The sequence below is a fragment of the Oncorhynchus mykiss genome, chromosome 11 (assembly GCF_013265735.2).
Source record: "Oncorhynchus mykiss isolate Arlee chromosome 11, USDA_OmykA_1.1, whole genome shotgun sequence".
Taxonomy (NCBI): domain Eukaryota; kingdom Metazoa; phylum Chordata; class Actinopteri; order Salmoniformes; family Salmonidae; genus Oncorhynchus; species Oncorhynchus mykiss.
This window is the reverse complement of record NC_048575.1, coordinates 8,650,217-8,673,518: the sequence shown is the minus strand read 5'-3', so window position 1 is coordinate 8,673,518 and position 23,302 is coordinate 8,650,217. Positions and strand designations below refer to the sequence as shown.

Genomic DNA, 23,302 nt, shown 5'->3' with positions numbered 1-23,302 from the left:
CCTGATTTAGAATTCCTCACAATCAAATGTAGACCGCATTATCTACCAAGAGAATTCTCTTCGATTATAATCACAGCCGTATATATCCCCCCCCAAGCAGACACATCGATGGCTCTGAACGAACTTTATTTAACTCTCTGCAAACTGGAAACAATTTATCCGGAGGCTGCATTCATTGTAGCTGGGGATTTTAACAAGGCTAATCTGAAAACAAGACTCCCCAAATTTTATCAGCATATCGATTGCGCAACCAGGGGAGGAAAGACCTTGGACCATTGTTACTCTAACTTCCGCGACGCATATAAGGCCCTGCCCCGCCCCCCTTTCGGAAAAGCTGACCACGACTCCATTTTGTTGATCCCTGCCTACAGACAGAAACTAAAACAAGAGGCTCCCACGCTGAGGTCTGTCCAACGCTGGTCCGACCAAGCTGACTCCACACTCCAAGACTGCTTCCATCACGTGGACTGGGAGATGTTTCGTATTGCGTCAGATAACAACATTGACGAATACGCTGATTCGGTGTGCGAGTTCATTAGAACGTGCGTTGAAGATGTCGTTCCCATAGCAACGATTAAAACATTCCCTAACCAGAAACCGTGGATTGATGGCAGCATTCGTGTGAAACTGAAAGCGCGAACCACTGCTTTTAATCAGGGCAAGGTGTCTGGTAACATGACCGAATACAAACAGTGCAGCTATTCCCTCCGCAAGGCTATCAAACAAGCTAAGCGCCAGTACAGAGACAAAGTAGAATCTCAATTCAACGGCTCAGACACAAGAGGCATGTGGCAGGGTCTACAGTCAATCACGGACTACAGGAAGAAACCCAGCCCAGTCACGGACCAGGATGTCTTGCTCCCAGGCAGACTAAATAACTTTTTTGCCCGCTTTGAGGACAATACAGTGCCACTGACACGGCCTGCAACGAAAACATGCGGTCTCTCCTTCACTGCAGCCGAGGTGAGTAAGACATTTAAACGTGTTAACCCTCGCAAGGCTGCAGGCCCAGATGGCATCCCCAGCCGCGCCCTCAGAGCATGCGCAGACCAGCTGGCCGGTGTGTTTACGGACATATTCAATCAATCCCTATACCAGTCTGCTGTTCCCACATGCTTCAAGAGGGCCACCATTGTTCCTGTTCCCAAGAAAGCTAAGGTAACTGAGCTAAATGACTACCGCCCCGTAGCACTCACATCCGTCATCATGAAGTGCTTTGAGAGACTAGTCAAGGACCATATCACCTCCACCCTACCTGACACCCTAGACCCACTCCAATTTGCTTACCGCCCAAATAGGTCCACAGACGATGCAATCTCAACCACACTGCACACTGCCCTAACCCATCTGGACAAGAGGAATACCTATGTGAGAATGCTGTTCATCGACTACAGCTCGGCATTCAACACCATAGTACCCTCCAAGCTCGTCATCAAGCTCGAGACCCTGGGTCTCGACCCCGCCCTGTGCAACTGGGTACTGGACTTCCTGACGGGCCGCCCCCAGGTGGTGAGGGTAGGCAACAACATCTCCTCCCCGCTGATCCTCAACACTGGGGCCCCACAAGGTTGCGTTCTGAGCCCTCTCCTGTACTCCCTGTTCACCCACGACTGCGTGGCCACGCACGCCTCCAACTCAATCATCAAGTTTGCGGACGACACAACAGTGGTAGGCTTGATTACCAACAACGATGAGACGGCCTACAGGGAGGAGGTGAGGGCCCTCGGAGTGTGGTGTCAGGAAAACAACCTCACACTCAACGTCAACAAAACTAAGGAGATGATTGTGGACTTCAGGAAACAGCAGAGGGAACACCCCCCTATCCACATCGATGGAACAGTAGTGGAGAGGGTAGCAAGTTTTAAGTTCCTCGGCATACACATCACAGACAAACTGAATTGGTCCACTCACACAGACAGCATCGTGAAGAAGGCGCAGCAGCGCCTCTTCAACCTCAGGAGGCTGAAGAAATTCGGCTTGTCACCAAAAGCACTCACAAACTTCTACAGATGCACAATCGAGAGCATCCTGGCGGGCTGTATCACCGCCTGGTATGGCAACTGCACCGCCCTCAACCGTAAGGCTCTCCAGAGGGTAGTGAGGTCTGCACAACGCATCACCGGGGGCAAACTACCTGCCCTCCAGGACACCTACACCACCCGATGTCACAGGAAGGCCATAAAGATCATCAAGGACATCAACCACCCGAGCCACTGCCTGTTCACCCCGCTATCATCCAGAAGGCGAGGTCAGTACAGGTGCATCAAAGCTGGGACCGAGAGACTGAAAAACAGCTTCTATCTCAAGGCCATCAGACTGTTAAACAGCCACCACTAACACTGAGTGGCTGCTGCCAACATACTGACACTGACTCAACTCCAGCCACTTTAATAATGGGAATTGATGGGAAATGATGTAAATATATCACTAGCCACTTTAAACAATGCTACCTTATATAAATGTTACTTACCCTACATTATTCATCTCATATGCATACGTATATACTGTACTCTATATCATCGACGGTATCCTTATGTAATACATGTATCACTAGCCACTTTATACTATACTATGCCACTTTGTTTACATACTCATCTCATTTGTACATACTGTACCCGATACCATCTACTGTATCTTGCCTATGCTGCTCTGTACCATCACTCATTCATATATCCTTATGTACATATTCTTTATCCCCTTACACTGTGTACAAGACAGTAGTTTTGGAATTGTTAGTTAGATTACTTGTTATTACTGCATTGTCGGAACTAGAAGCACAAGCATTTCGCTACACTCGCATTAACATCTGCTAACCATGTGTATGTGACAAATAAAATTTGATTTGATTTGATTTGATATTGCTATGTATATTGCTATGTATATTGCATATTGCTATGTATATTGCTATGTATATTGCTATGTATATTGCTATGTATATTGCATATTGCTATGCATATTGCTATGCATATTGCTATGTATATTGCATATTGCTATGTATATTGCTATGTATATTGCTATGTATATTACTATGTATATTGCTATGTATATTACTATGTATATTGCTATGTATATTGCTATGTATATTACTATGTATATTGCTATGTATACTGCTATGTATATTGCTATGTATATTGCATATTGCTATGCATATTGCTATGTATATTGCATATTGCTATGCATATTGCTATGTATATTACTATGTATATTGCTATGCATATTGCTATGTATATTGCTATGTATATTGCTATGTATATTGTATATTGCTATGTATATTGCTATGTATATTGTATATTGCTATGCATATTGCTATGCATATTGCTATGTATATTGCTATGCATATTGCTATGTATATTGCTATGTATATTGCTATGTATATTGTATATTGCTATGTATATTGCTATGCATATTGCTATGTATATTGCTATGTATATTGCTATGTATATTGCATATTGCTATGCATATTGCTATGTATATTACTATGTATATTACTATGTATATTGCTATGTATATTGCTATGTATATTGCTATGTATATTACTATGTATATTACTATGTATATTGCTATGTATATTGCATATTGCTATGTATATTGCTATGTATATTGCTATGTATATTGCTATGTATATTGCTATGTATATTGTATATTGCTATGTATATTGCTATGTATATTGCTATGTATATTGCTATGTATATTGTATATTGCTATGTATATTGCTATGTATATTGCTATGTATATTGCTATGTATATTGCTATGTATATTGCTATGTATATTACTATGCATATTGCTATGTATATTGCTATGTATATTGCTATGTATATTGCTATGTATATTGCTATGTATATTGCTATGTATATTGTATATTGCTATGTATATTGCTATGTATATTGCTATGTATATTGCTATGTATATTGCTATGTATATTGTATATTGCTATGTATATTGCTATGTATATTGCTATGTATATTGCTATGTATATTTCTATGTATATTGCTATGTATATTGCTATGCATATTGCTATGTATATTACTATGTATATTGCTATGTATATTGCTATGTATATTGCATATTGCTATGTATATTGCTATGTATATTGCTATGTATATTACTATGTATATTGCTATGTATATTACTATGTATATTGCTATGTATATTGCTATGTATATTACTATGTATATTGCTATGTATACTGCTATGTATATTGCTATGCATTTTGCTATGTATATTGCTATGCATATTGCTATGTATATTGCTATGCACCGCATTGTTGGTTAAGGACTTGTACGTATGCGTTTCACGGTAAGGTCAAATCATATGTTATTGGTCACATACACGTGATTGGCAGATGTTATATTACTATGTATATTGCTATGTATATTACTATGTATATTACTATGTATATTGCTATGTATACTGCTATGTATATTGCTATGCATTTTGCTATGTATATTGCTATGCATATTGCTATGTATATTGCTATGCACCGCATTGTTGGTTAAGGACTTGTACGTATGCGTTTCACGGTAAGGTCAAATCATATGTTATTGGTCACATACACGTGATTGGCAGATGTTATTGCGGGTGTAGCAAAATGCTTGTCTACACCTGTTGTATTCGGCGTATGTGACAAATACAATTTCATTTGATTTGATATGCCCTTTTAATGGTCTTAAGTGGATGGAGTAAGTCACTGTTAGTTTAATAGTCACTCTGATGATATCCAGCCATATTGAGACATTCGTACTTGTTAGCACATAGACCGATAATCACAGTGTGACAATATGAAATTAGTGCTACGAACCCACAAACCCACTACTTGGATTTAGACAGGAACGTGACAAAACGTCATACTGTTCACGAGACATTTTTGTTAGAAATCACTGCACCCACCCTTGTGTTGACAGTTAAGTAAAGGAACCACACACACACACACACACACACACACACACACACACACACACACACACACACACACACACACACACACACACACACACACACACACACACACACACACACACACACAGCTATCCTTGTGGGAACCAAATAATTGATTCCCATCCAAAATCCTATTTTCCCTAACCCGTAACCCTAAATCTAACCCGAACCTTAATTATAACCCGAACCTTAATTGTAACCCTAAACCTAAAACTATACCTTACTGTAACTCCTTGCCCTAATCTTGATTCTAACCCTAACCCTAAATCTAACTCTAAACCTAACCCTAAAACTACACCTGACCCTAACCCTAAACCTAGCTGTAAATCCTAAATCTAACCTTAATTCTAACCCTACTTTAACTGTAACTAAACCTAACCCCTAAGCCTAAAATAGCTTTTTTTTTGCCTCGTGGGGACCGGAAAAATGTCCCCACTTGTCTAAATGTTTCTTGTTTTACTATTCTAGTGAGGAATTCTGGTCCGTAACAAAGGTAGTTAAACAAAAACACACACTAAGCAGTAGGAGGTTTAAGCTCAGATCTTTGACAGCCATAGGAGACTGGTGGGTATCAATGTGGTAATTATAGAGATTTAGGAGAGTGTGACTGAGCAGAACTCAGAAACACATAATGACTTAATGACTGAGAACAGCCCTCAGCAATGACTCTGTCTCAGGGCATTTAACACTATGCGGTATGGCAGGCAGGCCCATGTTAAAACCATCAGTCAGGATATACTGTATATATTCGTACTGCTGTCAAGCAACATTGTCAATATGGACTCCCGTCTCTCTGGCTCTGGTTTGAGCCTTGTGTTACTGTACGAGGTCCTGTGAGGAGTACGCCATCCGATCTGGTATCCCATTTACCATTCTTCCATATCTCAATAATCACTGTGTTTTTGAGGTGAAACCTGAAATACAACATGAATCAGAACGGTTGTATTTTAAACGCTTGTTTCTTTTCTGTGGTCCGCTGCCACGAAATCTCACATTGATGATAAACTCCAGAGAGATGAGAGCTGTCTGGCTGTAAACACACTGGTGTGAGGTCCACTGTGAGTGCTGTCTGGCTGTAAATACACTGGTGTGTCGTCCACTGTGAGGGCTGTCTGGCTGTAAACACACTGGTGTGAGGTCCACTGTGAGGGCTGTCTGGCTGTAAACACACTGGTGTGCAGTCCACTGTGAGGGCTGTCTGGCTGTAAACACACTGGTGTGAGGTCCACTGTGAGGGCTGTCTGGCTGTAAACACACTGGTGTGAGGTCCACTGTGAGGGCTGTCTGGCTGTAAACACACTGGTGTGTAGTCCACTGTGAGGGCTGTCTGGCTGTAAACACACTGGTGTGAGGTCCACTGTGAGTGCTGTCTGACTGTAAACACTCCGGGGTGCAGTCCACTGTGAGCGCTGTCTGGCTGTAAACACACTGGTGTGAGGTCCACTGTGAGTGCTGTCTGGCTGTAAACACACTGGTGTGTAGTCCACTGTGAGGGCTGTCTGGCTGTAAACACACTGGTGTGAGGTCCACTGTGAGTGCTGTCTGACTGTAAACACTCCGGGGTGCAGTCCACTGTGAGTGCTGTCTGGCTGTAAACACACTGGTGTGTAGTCCACTGTGAGCGCTGTCTGGCTGTAAACACACTGGTGTGCAGTCCACTGTGAGGGCTGTCTGGCTGTAAACACACTGGTGTGCAGTCCACTGTGAGCGCTGTCTGGCTGTAAACACACTGGTGTGTAGTCCACTGTGAGCGCTGTCTGGCTGTAAACACACTGGTGTGCAGTCCACTGTGAGCGCTGTCTGGCTGTAAACACACTGGTGTACAGTCCACTGTGAGGTCACACCAGTGAATCATGACTCTCTTTTCAGGCTTCATTCTCACAATGGAAAAGTCAGGAAGAGTGTCAGTCGGTCGGTCAGTCACTTGTTCATCTACTTTTAGACAGCAGTCTGTCAGTCCATGCAGTGAATGAGGGACAATCAGACAATGAGTGAGTGCATGTGTTTCCGTGTGTGAAGAATGAAATGTGTCACAAAAAAACTGTAAATCCGCAATGTTTTCATTAACAAACAGAAGGCGGAGATATGAGCAGCTTGGGGAAGAATGGAGGAGATATGAAGAGACACTTTAGAAGACAATGACAAGAGGATAGAGACAAATAAAGAGAGAGAGTAGTAAACAGAGGGTAGTAAACAGAGGGTAGTAAACAGAGAGTAGTAAACAGAGAGTAGTAAACAGAGAGTAAGAGAGAGAGTAGTAAACAGAGGATAAGAGAGAGAGTAGTAAACAGAGAGTAGTAAACAGAGAGTAAGAGAGAGAGTAGTAAACAGAGGATAAGAGAGAGAGTAGTAAACAGAGAGTAGTAAACAGAGGATAAGAGAGAGAGTAGTAAACAGAGAGTAGTAAACTGAGGGTAGTAAACAGAGGATAAGAGAAAGAGTAGTAAACAGAGAGTAGTAAACAGAGGATAAGAGAGAGAGAGTAGTAAACAGAGAGTAGTAAACAGAGGATAAGAGAGAGAGTAGTAAACAGAGAGTAGTAAACAGAGGATAAGAGAGAGAGTAGTAAACAGAGAATAGTAAACAGAGAGTAGTAAACAGAGGATAAGAGAGAGAGTAGTAAACAGAGAGTAGTAAACAGAGGATAAGAGAGAGAGTAGTAAACAGAGAGTAGTAAACAGAGGATAAGAGAGAGAGTAGTAAACAGAGAGTAGTAAACAGAGAGTAGTAAACAGAGGATAAGAGAGAGAGAGTAGTAAACAGAGAATAGTAAACTGAGAGTAGTAAACAGAGGATAAGAGAGAGAGTAGTAAACAGAGAGTAGTAAACAGAGGATAATAGAGAGAGTAGTAAACAGAGAGTAGTAAACAGAGGATAAGAGAGAGAGTAGTAAACAGAGAGTAGTAAACAGAGATTAGTAAACTGAGGGTAGTAAACAGAGGATAAGAGAAAGAGTAGTAAACAGAGAGTAGTAAACAGAGGATAAGAGAGAGAGTAGTAAACAGAGAGTAGTAAACAGAGGATAAGAGAGAGAGTAGTAAACAGAGAGTAGTAAACAGAGGATAAGAGAGATGGTAGTAAACAGAGAGTAGTAAACAGAAGGTAGTAAACATAGGATGAGAGAGGGTAGTAAACAGAGAGTAGTAAACAGAGAGTAGTAAACAGAGGATAAGAGAGAGAGAGTAGTAAACAGAGAGTAGTAAACAGAGAGTAGTAAACAGAGGATAAGAGAGAGAGTAGTAAACAGAGGGTAGTAAACAGAGGATAAGAGAGAGAGTAGTAAACAGAGAGTAGTAAACAAAGGGTAGTAAACAGAGATTAGTAAACAGAGGGTAGTAAACAGAGGGTAAGAGAGAGAGTAGTAAACATAGGGTAGTAAACAGAGGGTAAGAGAGAGAGTAGTAAACAGAGAGTAGTAAACAGAGTAGTAAACAGAGAGTAGTAAACAGAGAGTAAGAGCGAGAGTAGTAAACAGAGAGTAGTAAACAGAGAGTAGTAAACAGAGAGTAAGAGAGAGACTATTAAACAGAGAGTAGTAAACAGATAGTAGTATATAGAGAGTAGTAAACAGAGGATAGTAAACAGAGAGTAAGAGAGAGAATATTAAACAGAGAGTAGTAAACAGAGAGCAAGAGAGAGACTATTAAACAGAGAGTAGTAAACAGACAGTAGTAAACAGAGGATAGTAAACAGAGAGTAGTAAACAGAGAGTAAGAGAGAGAGTAGTAAACAGAGAGTAGTAAACAGAGTAGTAAACAGAGAGTAGTAAACAGAGCGTAAGACAGAGAGTAGTAAACAGAGAGTAGTAAACAGAGAGTAAGAGAGAGTAGTAAACCGAGAGTAGTAAACAGAGCGTAGTAAACAGAGAGTAAGAGCGAGAGTAGTAAACAGAGAGTAGTAAACAGAGAGTAGTAAACAGAGAGTAGTAAACAGAGAGTAAGAGAGAGACTATTAAACAGAGAGTAGTAAACAGATAGTAGTATATAGAGAGTAGTAAACAGAGGATAGTAAACAGAGAGTAAGAGAGAGAATATTAAACAGAGAGTAGTAAACAGAGAGTAAGAGAGAGACTATTAAACAGAGAGTAGTAAACAGAGAGTAAGAGAGAGACTATTAAACAGAGAGTAGTAAACAGAGAGTAAAAGAGAGACTATTAAACAGAGAGTGGTAAACAGAGAGTAAGAGCGAGAGTAGTAAAAAGAGAGTAAGATAGATAATATTAAACAGAGAGCAGTAAACAGAGAGTAGTAAACAGAGAGTAGTAAACAGAAAGTAAGAGAGAGAGAGTAGTAAACAGAGGGTAGTAAACAGAGAGTAGTAAACAGAGGATAAGAGAAAGAGTAGTAAACAGAGAGTAGTAAACAGAGGGTAAGAGAGAGAATATTAAACAGAGAGTAGTAAACAGAGAGTAGTAAACAGAGAGTAAGAGAGAGAATATTAAACAGAGAGTAGTAAACAGAGAGTAGTAAACAGAGAGTAGTAAACAGAGAGTAAGAGAGAGACTATTAAACAGAGAGTAGTAAACAGATAGTAGTATATAGAGAGTAGTAAACAGAGGATAGTAAACAGAGAGTAAGAGAGAGAATATTAAACAGAGAGTAGTAAACAGAGAGCAAGAGAGAGACTATTAAACAGAGAGTAGTAAACAGACAGTAGTAAACAGAGGATAGTAAACAGAGAGTAGTAAACAGAGAGTAAGAGAGAGAATATTAAACAGAGAGTAGTAAACAGAGAGTAAGAGAGAGACTATTAAACAGAGAGTAGTAAACAGAGAGTAGTAAACAGAGGATAGTAAACAGAGAGTAGTAAACAGAGAGTAAGAGAGAGAATATTAAACAGAGAGTAGTAAACAGAGAGTAAGAGAGAGACTATTAAACAGAGAGTAGTAAACAGAGTAGTAAACAGAGAGTAGTAAACAGAGTAGTAAACAGAGAGTAGTAAACAGAGGATAGTAAACAGAGGATAGTAAACAGAGAGTAAGAGAGAGAATATTAAACAGTGAGTAGTAAACAGAGAGTCGTAGTAAACAGAGTCGTAGTAAACAGAGAGTCGTAGCAAACAGAGAGTAATAAATAGGAAGTGAGAGAGAGTAGTAAACAGAGAGTAGTAAATAGATAGTAAGAGAGAGAGAGTAGTAAACAGAGAGTAGTAAATAGAGAGTAAGAGAGAGAGAGTAGTAAACAGAGAGTAGTAAATAGAGAGTAAGAGAGAGAGAGTAGTAAACAGAGAGTAGTAAATAGAGAGTAAGAGAGAGAGTAGTAAACAGAGAGTAGTAAATAGAGAGTAAGAGAGAGAGAGTAGTAAACAGAGAGTAGTAAATAGATAGTAAGAGACAGAGTACTAAACATAGAGTAGTAAATAGAGAGTAAGAGAGAGAGAGTAGTAAACAGAGTCGTAGTAAACAGAGAGTCGTAGCAAACAGAGAGTCGTAGTAAACAGAGAGTAATAAATAGAAAGTGAGAGAGAGTACTAAACAGAGAGTAGTAAATAGAGAGTAAGAGAGAGAGAGAGTAGTAAACAGAGAGTAGTAAATAGAGAGTAAGAGACAGAGTACTAAACAGAGAGTAGTAAATAGAGAGTAAGAGAGAGAGTAGTAAACAGAGAGTAGTAAATAGAGAGTAAGAGAGAGAGTAGTAAACAGAGAGTAGTAAATAGAGAGTCATAAAAAAGAGGGTAAGAGAGATGGGGGTGAGAGATGGGGGTGAACTCACTTTGGCCTGTCTGGTCTCTTTGGAGGAGGAGCCTTGGCCCAGGGCGTCGCTCCTGCCAGAGACCTGGGGAGACAAGGCCCACCTTGGGTCAATACTACACACAGGAAAACCAACGGAGGGGTGGAGAGAGGAAGGGAGGGAGGGAGGAGAGGGGGCTGCAGGACTACCTCCTCTAATTTGAGGATGTATCCAAAACAGCAGGGCTATGTTTATTTCAGAGAACGTGCAAGCCTGTGTTACTGGGCACATGCAGTTTGGGGTCCATAGCTCAACATGTGGAACCATATTTCTATCAACGTTGGTTATTGGTTAGTCCAACATTGGACTTGGACATTCCATCATGTTGACACTTGACAGTAGAAGTGAAAGGTATAGTATAAGGGGACAGACAGGAAAAAGAAAGTGAGAGGTGAAGTTGTACAGAGGTTAGATTCAGAGAATGGGGTGAGATGTCAGGATGGATGCAAGATGGTCAATGGAATCAAATGGAGATTTATGGCGAAAGTCACAGAGTTAACTGAGGTTAACTGGGAAACATTTTGAATTAAAATAGAAGACAAGCTTGAACCAGTTACTAGGTGGGACCAGTTACTAGGTGGGACCAGTTACTAGATTGGACCAGTTACTAGATGGGACCAGTTACTAGGTGGGACCAGTTACTAGGTGGGACCAGTTACTAGGTGGGACCAGTTACTAGGTGGGACCAGTTACTAGATGGGACCAGTTACTAGATGGGACCAGTTACTAGGTGGGACCAGTTACTAGGTGGGACCAGTTACTAGATTGGACCAGTTACTAGATGGGACCAGTTACTAGATTGGACCAGTTACTAGGTGGGACCAGTTACTAGATTGGACCAGTTACTAGGTGGGACCAGTTACTAGATTGGACCAGTTACTAGATGGGACCAGTTACTAGGTGGGACCAGTTACTAGGTGGGACCAGTTACTAGATGGGACCAGTTACTAGGTGGGACCAGTTACTAGATGGGACCAGTTACTAGGTGGGACCAGTTACTAGGTGGGACCAGTTACTAGGTGGGACCAGTTACTAGATGGGACCAGTTACTAGATGGGACCAGTTACTAGGTGGGACCAGTTACTAGATGGGACCAGTTACTAGGTGGGACCAGTTACTAGATGGGACCAGTTACTAGATGGGACCAGTTACTAGGTGGGACCAGTTACTAGATGGGACCAGTTACTAGGTGGGACCAGTTACTAGTTGGGGCCAGTTACTAGGTGGGACCAGTTACTAGGTGGGACCAGTTACTAGGTGGGACCAGTTACTAGGTGGGACCAGTTACTAGGTGGAACCAGTTACTAGATGGGACCAGTTACTAGTTGGGGCCAGTTACTAGGTGAGACCAGTTACTAGGTGGGACCAGTTACTAGGTGGGACCAGTTACTAGGTGGGACCAGTTACTAGGTGGAACCAGCTACTAGGTGGGACCAGTTACTAGGTGGGGCCAGTTACTAGGTGAGACCAGTTACTAGGTGGGGCCAGTTACTAGGTGAGACCAGTTACTAGGTGGGACCAGTTACTAGGTGAGACCAGTTACTAGGTGGGACCAGTTACTAGGTGGGGCCAGTTGCTAGGTGAGACCAGTTACTAGGTGGGAGAAGAAACCAGCAGGAGGGGGTTGTTAACTGGGAAAGCTCTGATGTGGGACGTGGCGTTAGGAGCAGGGTACTATGGGAAAATAGCGTGTTAACTGGGGCATCATCTACTGAACATAATCTGGCTGTAGTAGGTAAAGCCATTAGATGGTCAACACTGAGACTCAACATGGAGAACCCTACAGAATATTAGAACAACAGTGTCTGTAAAGCAAGGCCATCTGTGAAACAGAATACCTAATGTATAAAACCCAACCTGGCTCATCAACATGGTATCCTCCCCCCAATCCCCAAAAGCACCCCCTCCATCACTGATGCACGACTCCCTACCTTCCCCCCTCCGGGCTGGTACTTCATGTTGTCCGTGGAGCCGATCTTGGAGCGCACGTTGCGGATGTCAGGTGCGGGGGCTGTGCTTGGGTGGGAGGTGGTCCCTGAGGCGCTGACATTGCCCCAGGTGGTGTTAGAGGTGGGACGGGGGACACGGGGCCCAGGGGCCTTCTTCTCTGGTACTGTGGAGGAGGGGGCGGGGGCTGGTTTGGTGGTGGTGGGGCGGACACGGGGGGTGGCATTGGTGGTGCTGGTCCGGGGCCGGGTGGAGTCAGCTAGAGGATGAGGAAGAGGAGGAAGAGGAGGGAGGAGGAGGAGAGAGAGGAGGAAGAGGAGGAGGAGGAGCAGGAGGAGGAAGAGGAGGAGGAGGAGGAGAGAAAGGAGGAAGAATGAAATCATGGTAGAATCCACATTTATGTGTTTAGAGACATATTCTATTCTTATTTACAATAAAAGTGACTGCAAAATGACACAATACATTATTTACCATTCATTTCTATTGGGCAAAAAATTATCTGAAACACAACCCAAAACAAACTGCAAATGAATCCAACAAGTTTGTAGAGTCACAAGCTCGATGTAATCATTGCGTGCTAGATATATGGGACCAATTACTAAACTTCTGACTACTTTAATACACATAAGTGAATTTGACCCAAAACTTCTGGTCCAAAAAATAATTTTAATTTCGGAACGGCTCACCTGACATGGATGAAAATACTCTCAAATGAAAGCTGACCGTCTGCACTTTAACCTCATAGTCATTGTACCATTTGAAAACCAGAAAACATGTGTCACTGTCAGCCCAATAATTACAGAGGGCACTGTAGGTCAGCTCAGAGTATAAACCAGACAGGCGCACCATAAACCCCAGTATAAACCAGACAGGACCACAGTAAACCCCAGTATAAACCAGACAGGAGCACCGTAAACCCCATACTAAACTAGACAGGACCACAGTAAACCCCAGTATAAATCAGGCAGGACCACCGTAAACCCCAATATAAATCAGGCAGGACCACCGTAAACCCCAGTATAAACCAGACAGGACCACCATAAACCCCAGTATAAATCAGACAGGACCACAGTAAACCCCAGTATAAATCAGACAGGACCACAGTAAACCCCAGTATAAATCAGAGAGGACCACAGTAAACCCCAGTATAAATCAGGCAGGGTCACCATAAACCCCAGTATAAATCGGGCAGGACCACTGTAAACCCCAGTATAAATCAGACAGGACCACAGTAAACCCCAGTATAAACCAGACAGGACCACAGTAAACCCCAGTATAAATCAGACAGGACCACAGTAAACCCCAGTATAAATCAGGCAGGACCACAGTAAACCCCAGTATAAATCAGGCAGGACCACAGTAAACCCCAGTATAAATCAGACAGGACCACAGTAAACCCCAGTATAAACCAGACAGGACCACAGTAAACCCCAGTATAAATCAGACAGGACCACAGTAAACCCCAGTATAAATCAGGCAGGACCACAGTAAACCCCAGTATAAATCAGGCAGGACAACAGTAAACCCCAGTATAAATCAGGCAGGACCACAGTAAACCCCAGTATAAATCAGGCAGGACCACAGTAAACCCCAGTATAAATCAGACAGGACCACAGTAAACCCCAGTATAAATCAGGCAGGACCACAGTAAACCCCAGTATAAATCAGGCAGGACCACTGTAAACCCCAGTATGAACTGCTACATGTATTATCCCACTTCATATCTAACTGTTATCGCATGATGAACTACATGTGCCCTGCCTGCCGAGACTTAAACCTTACATCCTCCCTGAAAGAGTCTTATTTCTGAGCAGAAAGACATGCTCGGTTTATAAAAATCATCACTCTTTACGCGTATGGAAACGGCTTCTGCCTACGTTGCTGGTTATGCAACGTTGAGATGTAGTGTCAGTGTCAGCAGGGTGACAAACTCATGTCAACAGCAGGGGAAAGTAATCCCTAGAGTGTTGAGATGTAGTGTCAGCAGGGGAAAGTAATCCCTAGAGTGTTGAGATGTAGTGTCAGCAGGGGAAAGTAATCCATAGAGTGTTGAGATGTAGTGTCAGCAGGGGAAAGTAATCCCTAGAGTGTTGAGATGTAGTGTCAGCAGGGGAAAGTAATCCCTAGAGTGTTGAGATGTAGTGTCAGCAGGGGAAAGTAATCCCTAGAGTATAGAGATGTAGTGTCAGCAGGGGAAAGTAATCCCTAGAGTATAGAGATGTAGTGTCAGCAGGGGAAAGTAATCCCTAGAGTGTTGAGATGTAGTGTCAGCAGGGGAAAGTAATCCCTAGAGTGTTGAGATGTAGTGTCAGCAGGGGAAAGTAATCCCTAGAGTGTTGAGATGTAGTGTCAGCAGGGGAAAGTAATCCCTAGAGTGTTGAGATGTAGTGTCAGCAGGGGAAAGTAATCCCTAGAGTGTTGAGATGTAGTGTCAGCAGGGGAAGGTAATCTCTAGAGTGTTGAGATGTAGTGTCAGCAGGGAAAGGTAATCTCTAGAGTGTTGAGATGTAGTGTCAGCAGGGGAAGGTAATCTCTAGAGTGTTGAGATGTAGTGTCAGCAGGGGAAGGTAATCTCTAGAGTGTTGAGATGTAGTGTCAGCAGGGGAAGGTAATCTCTAGAGTGTTGAGATGTAGTGTCAGCAGGGGAAAGTAATCCCTAGAGTATGGAGATGTAGTGTCAGCAGGGGAAGGTAATCTCTAGAGTGTTGAGATGTAGTGTCAGCAGGGGAAGGTAATCTCTAGAGTGTTGAGATGTAGTGTCAGCAGGGGAAGGTAATCTCTAGAGTGTTGAGATGTAGTGTCAGCAGGGGAAGGTAATCTCTAGAGTGTTGAGATGTAGTGTCAGCAGGGGAAGGTAATCTCTAGAGTGTTGAGATGTAGTGTCAGCAGGGGAAAGTAATCCCTAGAGTGTTGAGATGTAGTGTCAGCAGGGGAAGGTAATCTCTAGAGTGTTGAGATGTAGTGTCAGCAGGGGAAGGTAATCTCTAGAGTGTTGAGATGTAGTGTCAGCAGGGGAAGGTAATCTCTAGAGTGTTGAGATGTAGTGTCAGCAGGGGAAGGTAATCTCTAGAGTGTTGAGATGTAGTGTCAGCAGGGGAAAGTAATCCCTAGAGTGCTGTGTCAAGGTTTTCCTCTCTTCGGCTTTTAGAAATACATTTTCCTTTTTTTTTCTCTGAGACTTCACCACCTCTTTGTCACGGCCTGCATGCGTCATCTATGTGTTCCTGCGTGACCACTGTGTCACTCTTCATTTCTGTCCCACTCTGTGCAACAGCCGCCTCTAATCCCCCAGCTAGAGTTACAGTACTGTCTGGCTGAGGGACCTCGTGCTGCCTTTAAAAGGAGGAGAGAGAGAGAGAGAGAGTGGAAGAGAGGAGTGTTTCTGTACCTGTTGTTGACTTCAGAGTGCTGGGCTTGTTTTCCTCTCCTGGCTTGCTGTCAGTCTTTGATGCTGAGAGGCAAAACAGAAGAGATCGTTCATGATCAGAGCTCAGCCTGTTCCTGTTCCTCCAAACAAACTTGCCAAAGTTTGTTTGGCAAAGCAGTGAAGTCAGGTTGTGGAATGCAGAAACAGTTTTGTACCCTGCTGGCTCGACATCAGACACTTTGAGTCACCAAAATAATTGGTGGCAGTGTGTGTGTGCGCGCGGGTGTGTGTATGCGTGTGTGTGTGTGTGGGTGTGCACGGGTGTGTGCGGATGTGTGTGTGCGTGGGTGTGCGCGGGTGTGTACTGTATGCGTGTTCAAAGATGTGTAAGTGTGTGGTATAGAGACTCACCCAGGGGGCGTCTGGTTGCGGGTGTGCTTGTGGCGGTGCGGGGCGCCATGGCTGGTTTACTGGTTGCCGTGGTAGCAGAGACGTTTTTGGGGGCAGCATTTGGAGCCGTGGAGGTGGTGGTCGCCTTTGGTACTAGAGGACGTCTCTCTGTGGTCTGGAGGGAGAGAGAGACAGGGAATGTGTGGTAAACAGAGAGGAAGGAAGGAAGAAAGGAAAAAGGAAGGAAGGAAGGAAGGATGGAAGGAAGGAAGGAAGGAAGGGAGGGAGGGAAGGAAGGAAGGAAGGAAGGAAGGAAGGAAGGAAGGAAGGAAGGAAGGAAGGAAGGAAGGAAGGAAGGAAGGAAGGAAGGAAGGAAGGAAGGAAGGAAGGAAGGAAGGAAGGAAGGAAGGAAGGAAGGAAGGAAGGAAGGAAGGAAGGAAGGAAGGAAGAAAGGAGCTCCACTCTTCAGTCACAAATAATGGAGTACTGGAATTCAATACAAATAAAAGGTTGAATGTATTACGTAGCACTCTAAAAAACTTAAGCTGTGGGAAAGAACCTCCTCGTGGCATCATGTTACATTCATAAAAACCATTGGATAATGACATATTCGTAAAAAACACTTACCATAAATATGTACTATTTGATGTACAACAAAAATATAAACACAATCCTTATAATGTAATTGCACCTTGTAGGATTATTCATGATATCACTCTTATTGCCATCTGTCCTCTGTCCTCTGCAATCAGAGCAGAGCAGAACAAGGGCCAGGTCCCATGGTGTTTTTCGAAGCATTTTCACAATGCACTGCTCTATGGGGTATTTTCACAACAGTGGGCACGTTAAATTGCCTCACCCCTCATGCCCCTGGGATGTTTTTCAGACAAAGTTGTGATAATGTCCCTGTTCCTAGTTAAAGAGGCCACCACTAAAGGACAATTGCAGATAATTACTGTCTGGAGCATGTGTGGAACTCCTAGTTCAGACTTAGTTACAATTATGGGCCATCATACACAGCAGTAGCGGGCACTATCATCCAGAGAGGGCTGGTGTTTGTCCAGACCTTCGCTCCAACCAAGCAGTAACACAGGTGATTCATTCAACTAATCAAGAGTCAAACTAAATCAGGTGTGCTTTGGCTTGTCTGGAACAACAACCTGGACTCACACTGGCCCGCTGTCGAGAAGATTGGACACTTCTTTTACTGAATACGGTCTACGGTAACAGATGGCCCTGCTTTACACCATCTATCACCTCAGAGAGCACAGGTCAGATTAATACGTTCAAGATTTCAGGAAAGAAGTGCTCATTTATGTCCTATTCCTCTCCAGACAATCTTGTCACGGAAGCATCTGGAATGTGTCGCATCGGAACTGGGAGGAATCGAATGGCATGCGACGGAATCCTCAATACACAGGAGAGGCAGGTGTTGGCAGGTCTCTGGTTTCACAATAGGATGTGTGTTGCCTTGGTGCTGACGTAAGGATTGCACTGGGAACCAGGGATATTAAAAGAAGGCCAATGCCTGTCTGATTTCCCCACGCGTGGACACACCGCCCGAGGGAGGCTTTACATGGAAACCGGCCTTGTTTTCCCCACAGCCTCCTCATTCATTCCTCTGTCATTCATGTCTTGCGATACTTTGAGCTGCCGGACCTTTTGCCCTAGACGTCATTACCGTACTACAATAAACATTAGTGTCATACATACAGTACCAGTCAAACGTTTGGACACACCTACTCATTCAAGGGTCTTTATTTCATTTTGACTATTTTCTACATTGTAGAATAATAGTGAAGACATTACAACTATGAAATAACACAATATGGAGTCATGTAGTAACCAAAAACATGGTAAACAAATCAAAATATATTTTAGATTCTTCAAAGTAGCCACCCTTTTGCCTTGATGACAGCTTTGCACACTCTTGGCATTCTCTCAACCAGCTTCACCTGGAATGCTATTCCAACAGTCTTGAAGGAGTTCCCATATATGCTGCTTTTCCTTCACTCTGCAGTCCAACTCATCCCAAACCACTCAATTGGGTTGAGGTCTGGTGATTGTGGAGGCCATGTCATCTGATGCAGCACTCCATCACTCTTCTTCTTGGTCAAATAGCCCTTACACAGCAAACAAATTATTGTCCCACTAAGCGCAAACCAGATGTGATGGCGTACCTCTGCAGAATTCTGTGGTAGCCATGCTGTTTAACTGTGCTTTGAATTATAAATAAATCACTGACAGTGTCACTAGCAAAGAACCCCAACACATCATACCTCCTCCTCCATGCTTCATTGTGGAAACCACACATGTGGAGATAATCCGTTCACCTACTCTGCATCACACAAAGACACAGCGGTTGGAACCAAATATCTCAAATTTGGACAGATTTCCACTGATCTAATGTCCATTGCTTGTGTTTCTTGGCCCAAGCAAGTGAGTCTTCTTCTATTGGTGTCCTTTAGTAGTGGTTTCTAATGAACTTATCCTCTGCATTAGAGGTAACTCTGGGTCTTCCTTTCCTGTGGCGGTCCTCATGAGAGCTAGTTTCATCAAAGCACTTGATGGTTTTTGCGACTGCACTTGAAGAAACTTTCAAAGTTCTTTAAATTTTCCAGATTGACTGACCTTCATATCTTAAAGTAATGATGGACTGTCATTTCTCTTTTCTTATTTGTTCTGTTCTTAACATAATATGGACTTGGTCTTTTACCAAATAGGGCTATCTTCTGTATACCACCACTACCTTGTCACAACACAACTGATTGGCTCAAATGCATTAAGAAGGAAAGAAATTCCACAAATGAACTTTTAACAAGACACACCTGTTAACTGAAATGCTTTACAGGTGACTACCTCACCTGAAGCTGGATGAGAGAATGCCAAGAGGATGGCTACTTTGAAGAATGTAAAATATATTTTGATTTGTTTACCATTTGATGGTTTACCATATTTTGATTTGTTTATTTGTTTTTTTGGTTACTACATGATTCCATATTGTGTTATTTCATCGTTTTGATGTCTTCACTTTTATTCTACAATGTAGAAAATAGTCAAAATAAAGAAACACCCTGGAATGAGTAGGTGTGTCCAAACTTTTGACTGGTACTGTAGTTAAAGGCAAATATGTTACACCAGCAGTTTAGAGAAGTGGCTGTACATCATGTACATTGTAGTGTATATCTGATACAATTAACTGTTGAAGGTGAGAGACTTAGGTGTGGTGAGGGAAGCCTTGAGCGACTGATGGTTGTCCCTGATGGTTGTCCGTAGGTCTCTCTAGTAAATGCCAGAGAAGGAGTGATGAATGCAGGATGCCCTTGTGGCCGCTCCTCTGACCCCTCACCTCTGGCCCCCTCCCCTCTATGAACCCTGCTCTGACTAACTAGCACTCGGGACTTACTGGGAGCCTATGGGGCTTACTGGGAGCCAAGTTTAAAAAGGTGGATCACCTTACAGGCAGATTATGCTCTGAGCACCACAGAAGTCAGTGTCTAATTTACAACTCCTGTAAAAATGTACATAGTAGCTAACTAAGCTAACACTTCTGCTAAACAGAACTGAACATGCCCATTCTTCTGATCAACAAGATGATGAGAAGGAGATTGAAAGACAGGCTAGGAGAGTAGAAGTAGATAGTAGTTTTGCCTAGACAGACCGACACCACACAGTGGTAAGGTATGGAGGTGCCAATATCTGAGGTGGAGGGGACTGCGGCTGTCCCTAAAGCAGGGCAGGGGCACTCACCTTAGACTTGACTTCACGGGGCGCAGTGGTGGAGGTGGCGGCGGCAGATGTGGAGAGGTTGGCTGCGGACAAGGGTCGCTTGTGGGCAGTGGTGGGGGTGGGGGCCTTGGGCATGGGCGTTTTTTTGCTGAGTGTGGCTGAGGTGGAGGAATGGGTGGGGCGTTTGGGGACGGCAGCACTGACGGATGCTGCCGAGCTCCGCTGCGGCTTAGCAGCGCTCGGTTTGGTTGCCCCAGCAACAGGCTGCGCGATGGACGGCACACCAGACAAATGGAGAGCAAAAGAAAGAACAAAAGAAAGCGAGAAAGAAAATAACAAAAAACACATGATAACAGCAGCAGGATAACAGAAACAGGATAACAGCAACAGGATAACAGCAACAGGATAACAGAAACAGGTTAACAGCAGCAGGACAACATAAACAGGATAACAGCAGCAGGATACCAGCAGCAGGTTAACAGCAGCAGGATAACATAAACAGGATAACAGGATACCAGCAGCAGGTTAACAGCAGCAGTATAACATAAACAGGATAACAGCAACAGGATAACAGAAACAGGATAACAGCAGCAGGACAACATAAACAGGATAACAGCAGCAGGATACCAGCAGCAGGTTAACAGCAGCAGGATAACATAAACAGGATAACAGGATACCAGCAGCAGGTTAACAGCAGCAGTATAACATAAACAGGATAACAGCAACAGGACACCAGCAGCAGGTTAGCAGCAGCAGGATAACATAAACAGGATAACAGGATACCAGCAGCAGGTTAACAGCAGCAGGATAACAGAAACAGGATAACAGCAACAGGTTAACAGCAACAGGTTAACAGCAGCAGGTTAACAGTAGCAGGATAACAGCAACAGGTTAACAGTAGCAGGATAACAGCAACAGGATAACAGCAGCAGGATACCAGAAACAGCATAACAGCAACAGGTTAACAGCAGGAGGATAACAGCAGCAGGATAACAGCAACAGGTTAACAGAAACAGGATAACAGCAACAGGATAACAGCAGCAGGGTAACAGTAGCAGGTTAACAGTAACAGAATAACAGCAGCAGGATACCAGAAACAGGATAGCAGCAACAGGATAACAGCAGCAGGTTAACAGTAGCAGGTTAACAGTAGCAGGTTAAGAGTAGCAGGTTAAGAGTAGTAGGTTAACAGCAGCAGGATAACAGCAGCAGGATAACAGAAACAGGATAACAGAAACAGGATAGCAGAAACAGGATAACAGCAACAGGATAACAGGATAACAGCAACAGGATAACAAAAACAGGATAACAGCTACAGGATAAAGAGCAACAGGATAACAGGATAACAGCAACAGGATAACAGCAACAGGATAACAGCAGCAGGTTAACAGCAGCAGGATAACAGCAACAGGATAACAGGATAACAGCAGCAGGATAACAGAAACAGGATAATAGCAGCAGGATACCAGCAGCAGGATAACAGCAGGAGAAAGCAACATAAGCAGGATAACAGCAGCAGGATAATAGAAACAGGATAACAGCAACAGGATAACAGGATAACAGCAGCAGGATAACATCAGCATGTTAACAGTAACAGGATAACAGCAGCAGGATAACAGCAACAGGATAACAGCAACAGGATAACAGCAACAGGATAACAGCAGCAGGATAACAGCAGCAGGTTAAAAGCAACAGGATAACAGCAGCAGGATAACAGCAGGAGAAAGCAACATAAGCAGGATAACAGCAGCAGGATAATAGAAACAGGATAACAGCAACAGGATAACAGCAGCATGTTAACATCAACAGGATAACAGCAGCAGGATAACAGCAGCAGGATAACAGCAACAGGATAACAACAACAGGATAACAGCAGCAGGATAACAGCAGCAGGATAACAGCAACAGGATAACAACAACAGGATAACAGCAGCAGGTTAAAAGCAACAGGATAACAGCAGCAGGATAACAGGATAACAGCAACAGGATAACAGCAGCAGAATAACAGCAGCAGAATAACAGCAGCAGGATAACAGCAGCAGGATAACAACAGCAGGATGACAGGATAACAGCAGCAGAATAACAGCAGCAGGATAACAGGATAACAGCAGCAGGATAACAACAGCAGGATAACAGCAGCAGAATAACAGCAGCAGGATAACAGCAGCAGGATAACAGCAGCAGGATAACAGGATAACAGCAGCAGGATAACAGCAGCAGGATAACAACAGCAGAATAACAGCAGCAGGATAACAGCAGCAGGATAACAGCAGCAGGATAACAACAGCAGAATAACAGCAGCAGGATAACAGCAGCAGACGCAGCCCTAACCATAATCAACAGAATACCAACAAATGGAACTGTGTGCCTGACAAAAACAAACACTCAATGAAGAAGTTACATCGAGTTCAAATCTGCACTAAAACAACAAGGACCAAAATCTTTTTATTGTTCTGATAATAATGTTATGACTGATATTACTTAAATGAAAGTGAGTTCCATGGACTACTTTTAGTCTTATCCCACTACTATATGGACAAATAAAGAAGAAGAAGCAGCAGCGTTAGCAGCAAGAATGATGTAAGATTTGATAATGTTCCACTTTAAACCTTGACTCTGGCCTACCTTGGTCTTCTTGTCTGGACTTGGCAGGTCCCGGCTTGGTGCAGCACCGCTCCCATTGGTTGAAGGTTTACTTGCAGTTTTTTTGGCCTTATCAGCTGTCTCTGCTATCTTGTCCGTTTTCCTCTCAGGACTTTTAAGCTCTTTTTTCTCGGATTTCTCATCCTCCACCTTGTCTGTTTTCTCTGACTTTTTCTTATTCTCCTCCTCCTCCACCTTGTCTGTTTTCTCTGTCTTTTTCTTATTCTCCTCCTCCACCACCTTGTCTGTTTTCTCTGTCTTCTTCTCCTCCTCCTCCCTGTCTGTTTTCTCTGTCTTCTTCTCCTCCTCCACCTTGTCTGTTTTCTCTGTCTTTTTCTTCTTCTCCTCCTCCTCCACCTTGTCTGTTTTCTCTGTCTTCTTCTCCTCCTCCTCCCTGTCTGTTTTCTCTGTCTTCTTCTCCTCCACCACCTTGTCTGTTTTCTCTGTCTTCTTCTCCTCCTCCTCCCTGTCTGTTTTATCTGTCTTCTTCTCCTCCTCCACCTTGTCTGTTTTCTCTGTCTTTTTCTTCTTCTCCTCCTCCTCCAACACCTTGTCTGTTTTC

At 43.3% G+C, this 23,302-nt stretch overlaps 1 protein-coding gene across 1 annotated transcript in view; it reads right to left on the bottom strand.

Annotated features, from left to right (window-relative positions):
* Window positions 1-23,081, bottom strand: part of LOC110535213 (microtubule-associated protein 4) — a 35,219-nt gene extending 12,138 nt beyond the window's left edge. The window contains exons 1-6 of the mRNA XM_036934764.1: window positions 22,723-23,081; window positions 20,120-20,362; window positions 16,391-16,544; window positions 16,001-16,063; window positions 12,597-12,871; window positions 10,648-10,710 (exon numbers count right to left, since the gene is read on the bottom strand). Of these exons, the coding sequence (XP_036790659.1) occupies window positions 10,648-10,710; window positions 12,597-12,871; window positions 16,001-16,063; window positions 16,391-16,544; window positions 20,120-20,233 (669 nt within the window). The 5' untranslated portion in view covers window positions 20,234-20,362; window positions 22,723-23,081. The remainder of the gene's footprint in view (window positions 1-10,647; window positions 10,711-12,596; window positions 12,872-16,000; window positions 16,064-16,390; window positions 16,545-20,119; window positions 20,363-22,722) is intronic.
* Between the last annotated feature and the right edge of the window lie 221 nt (window positions 23,082-23,302).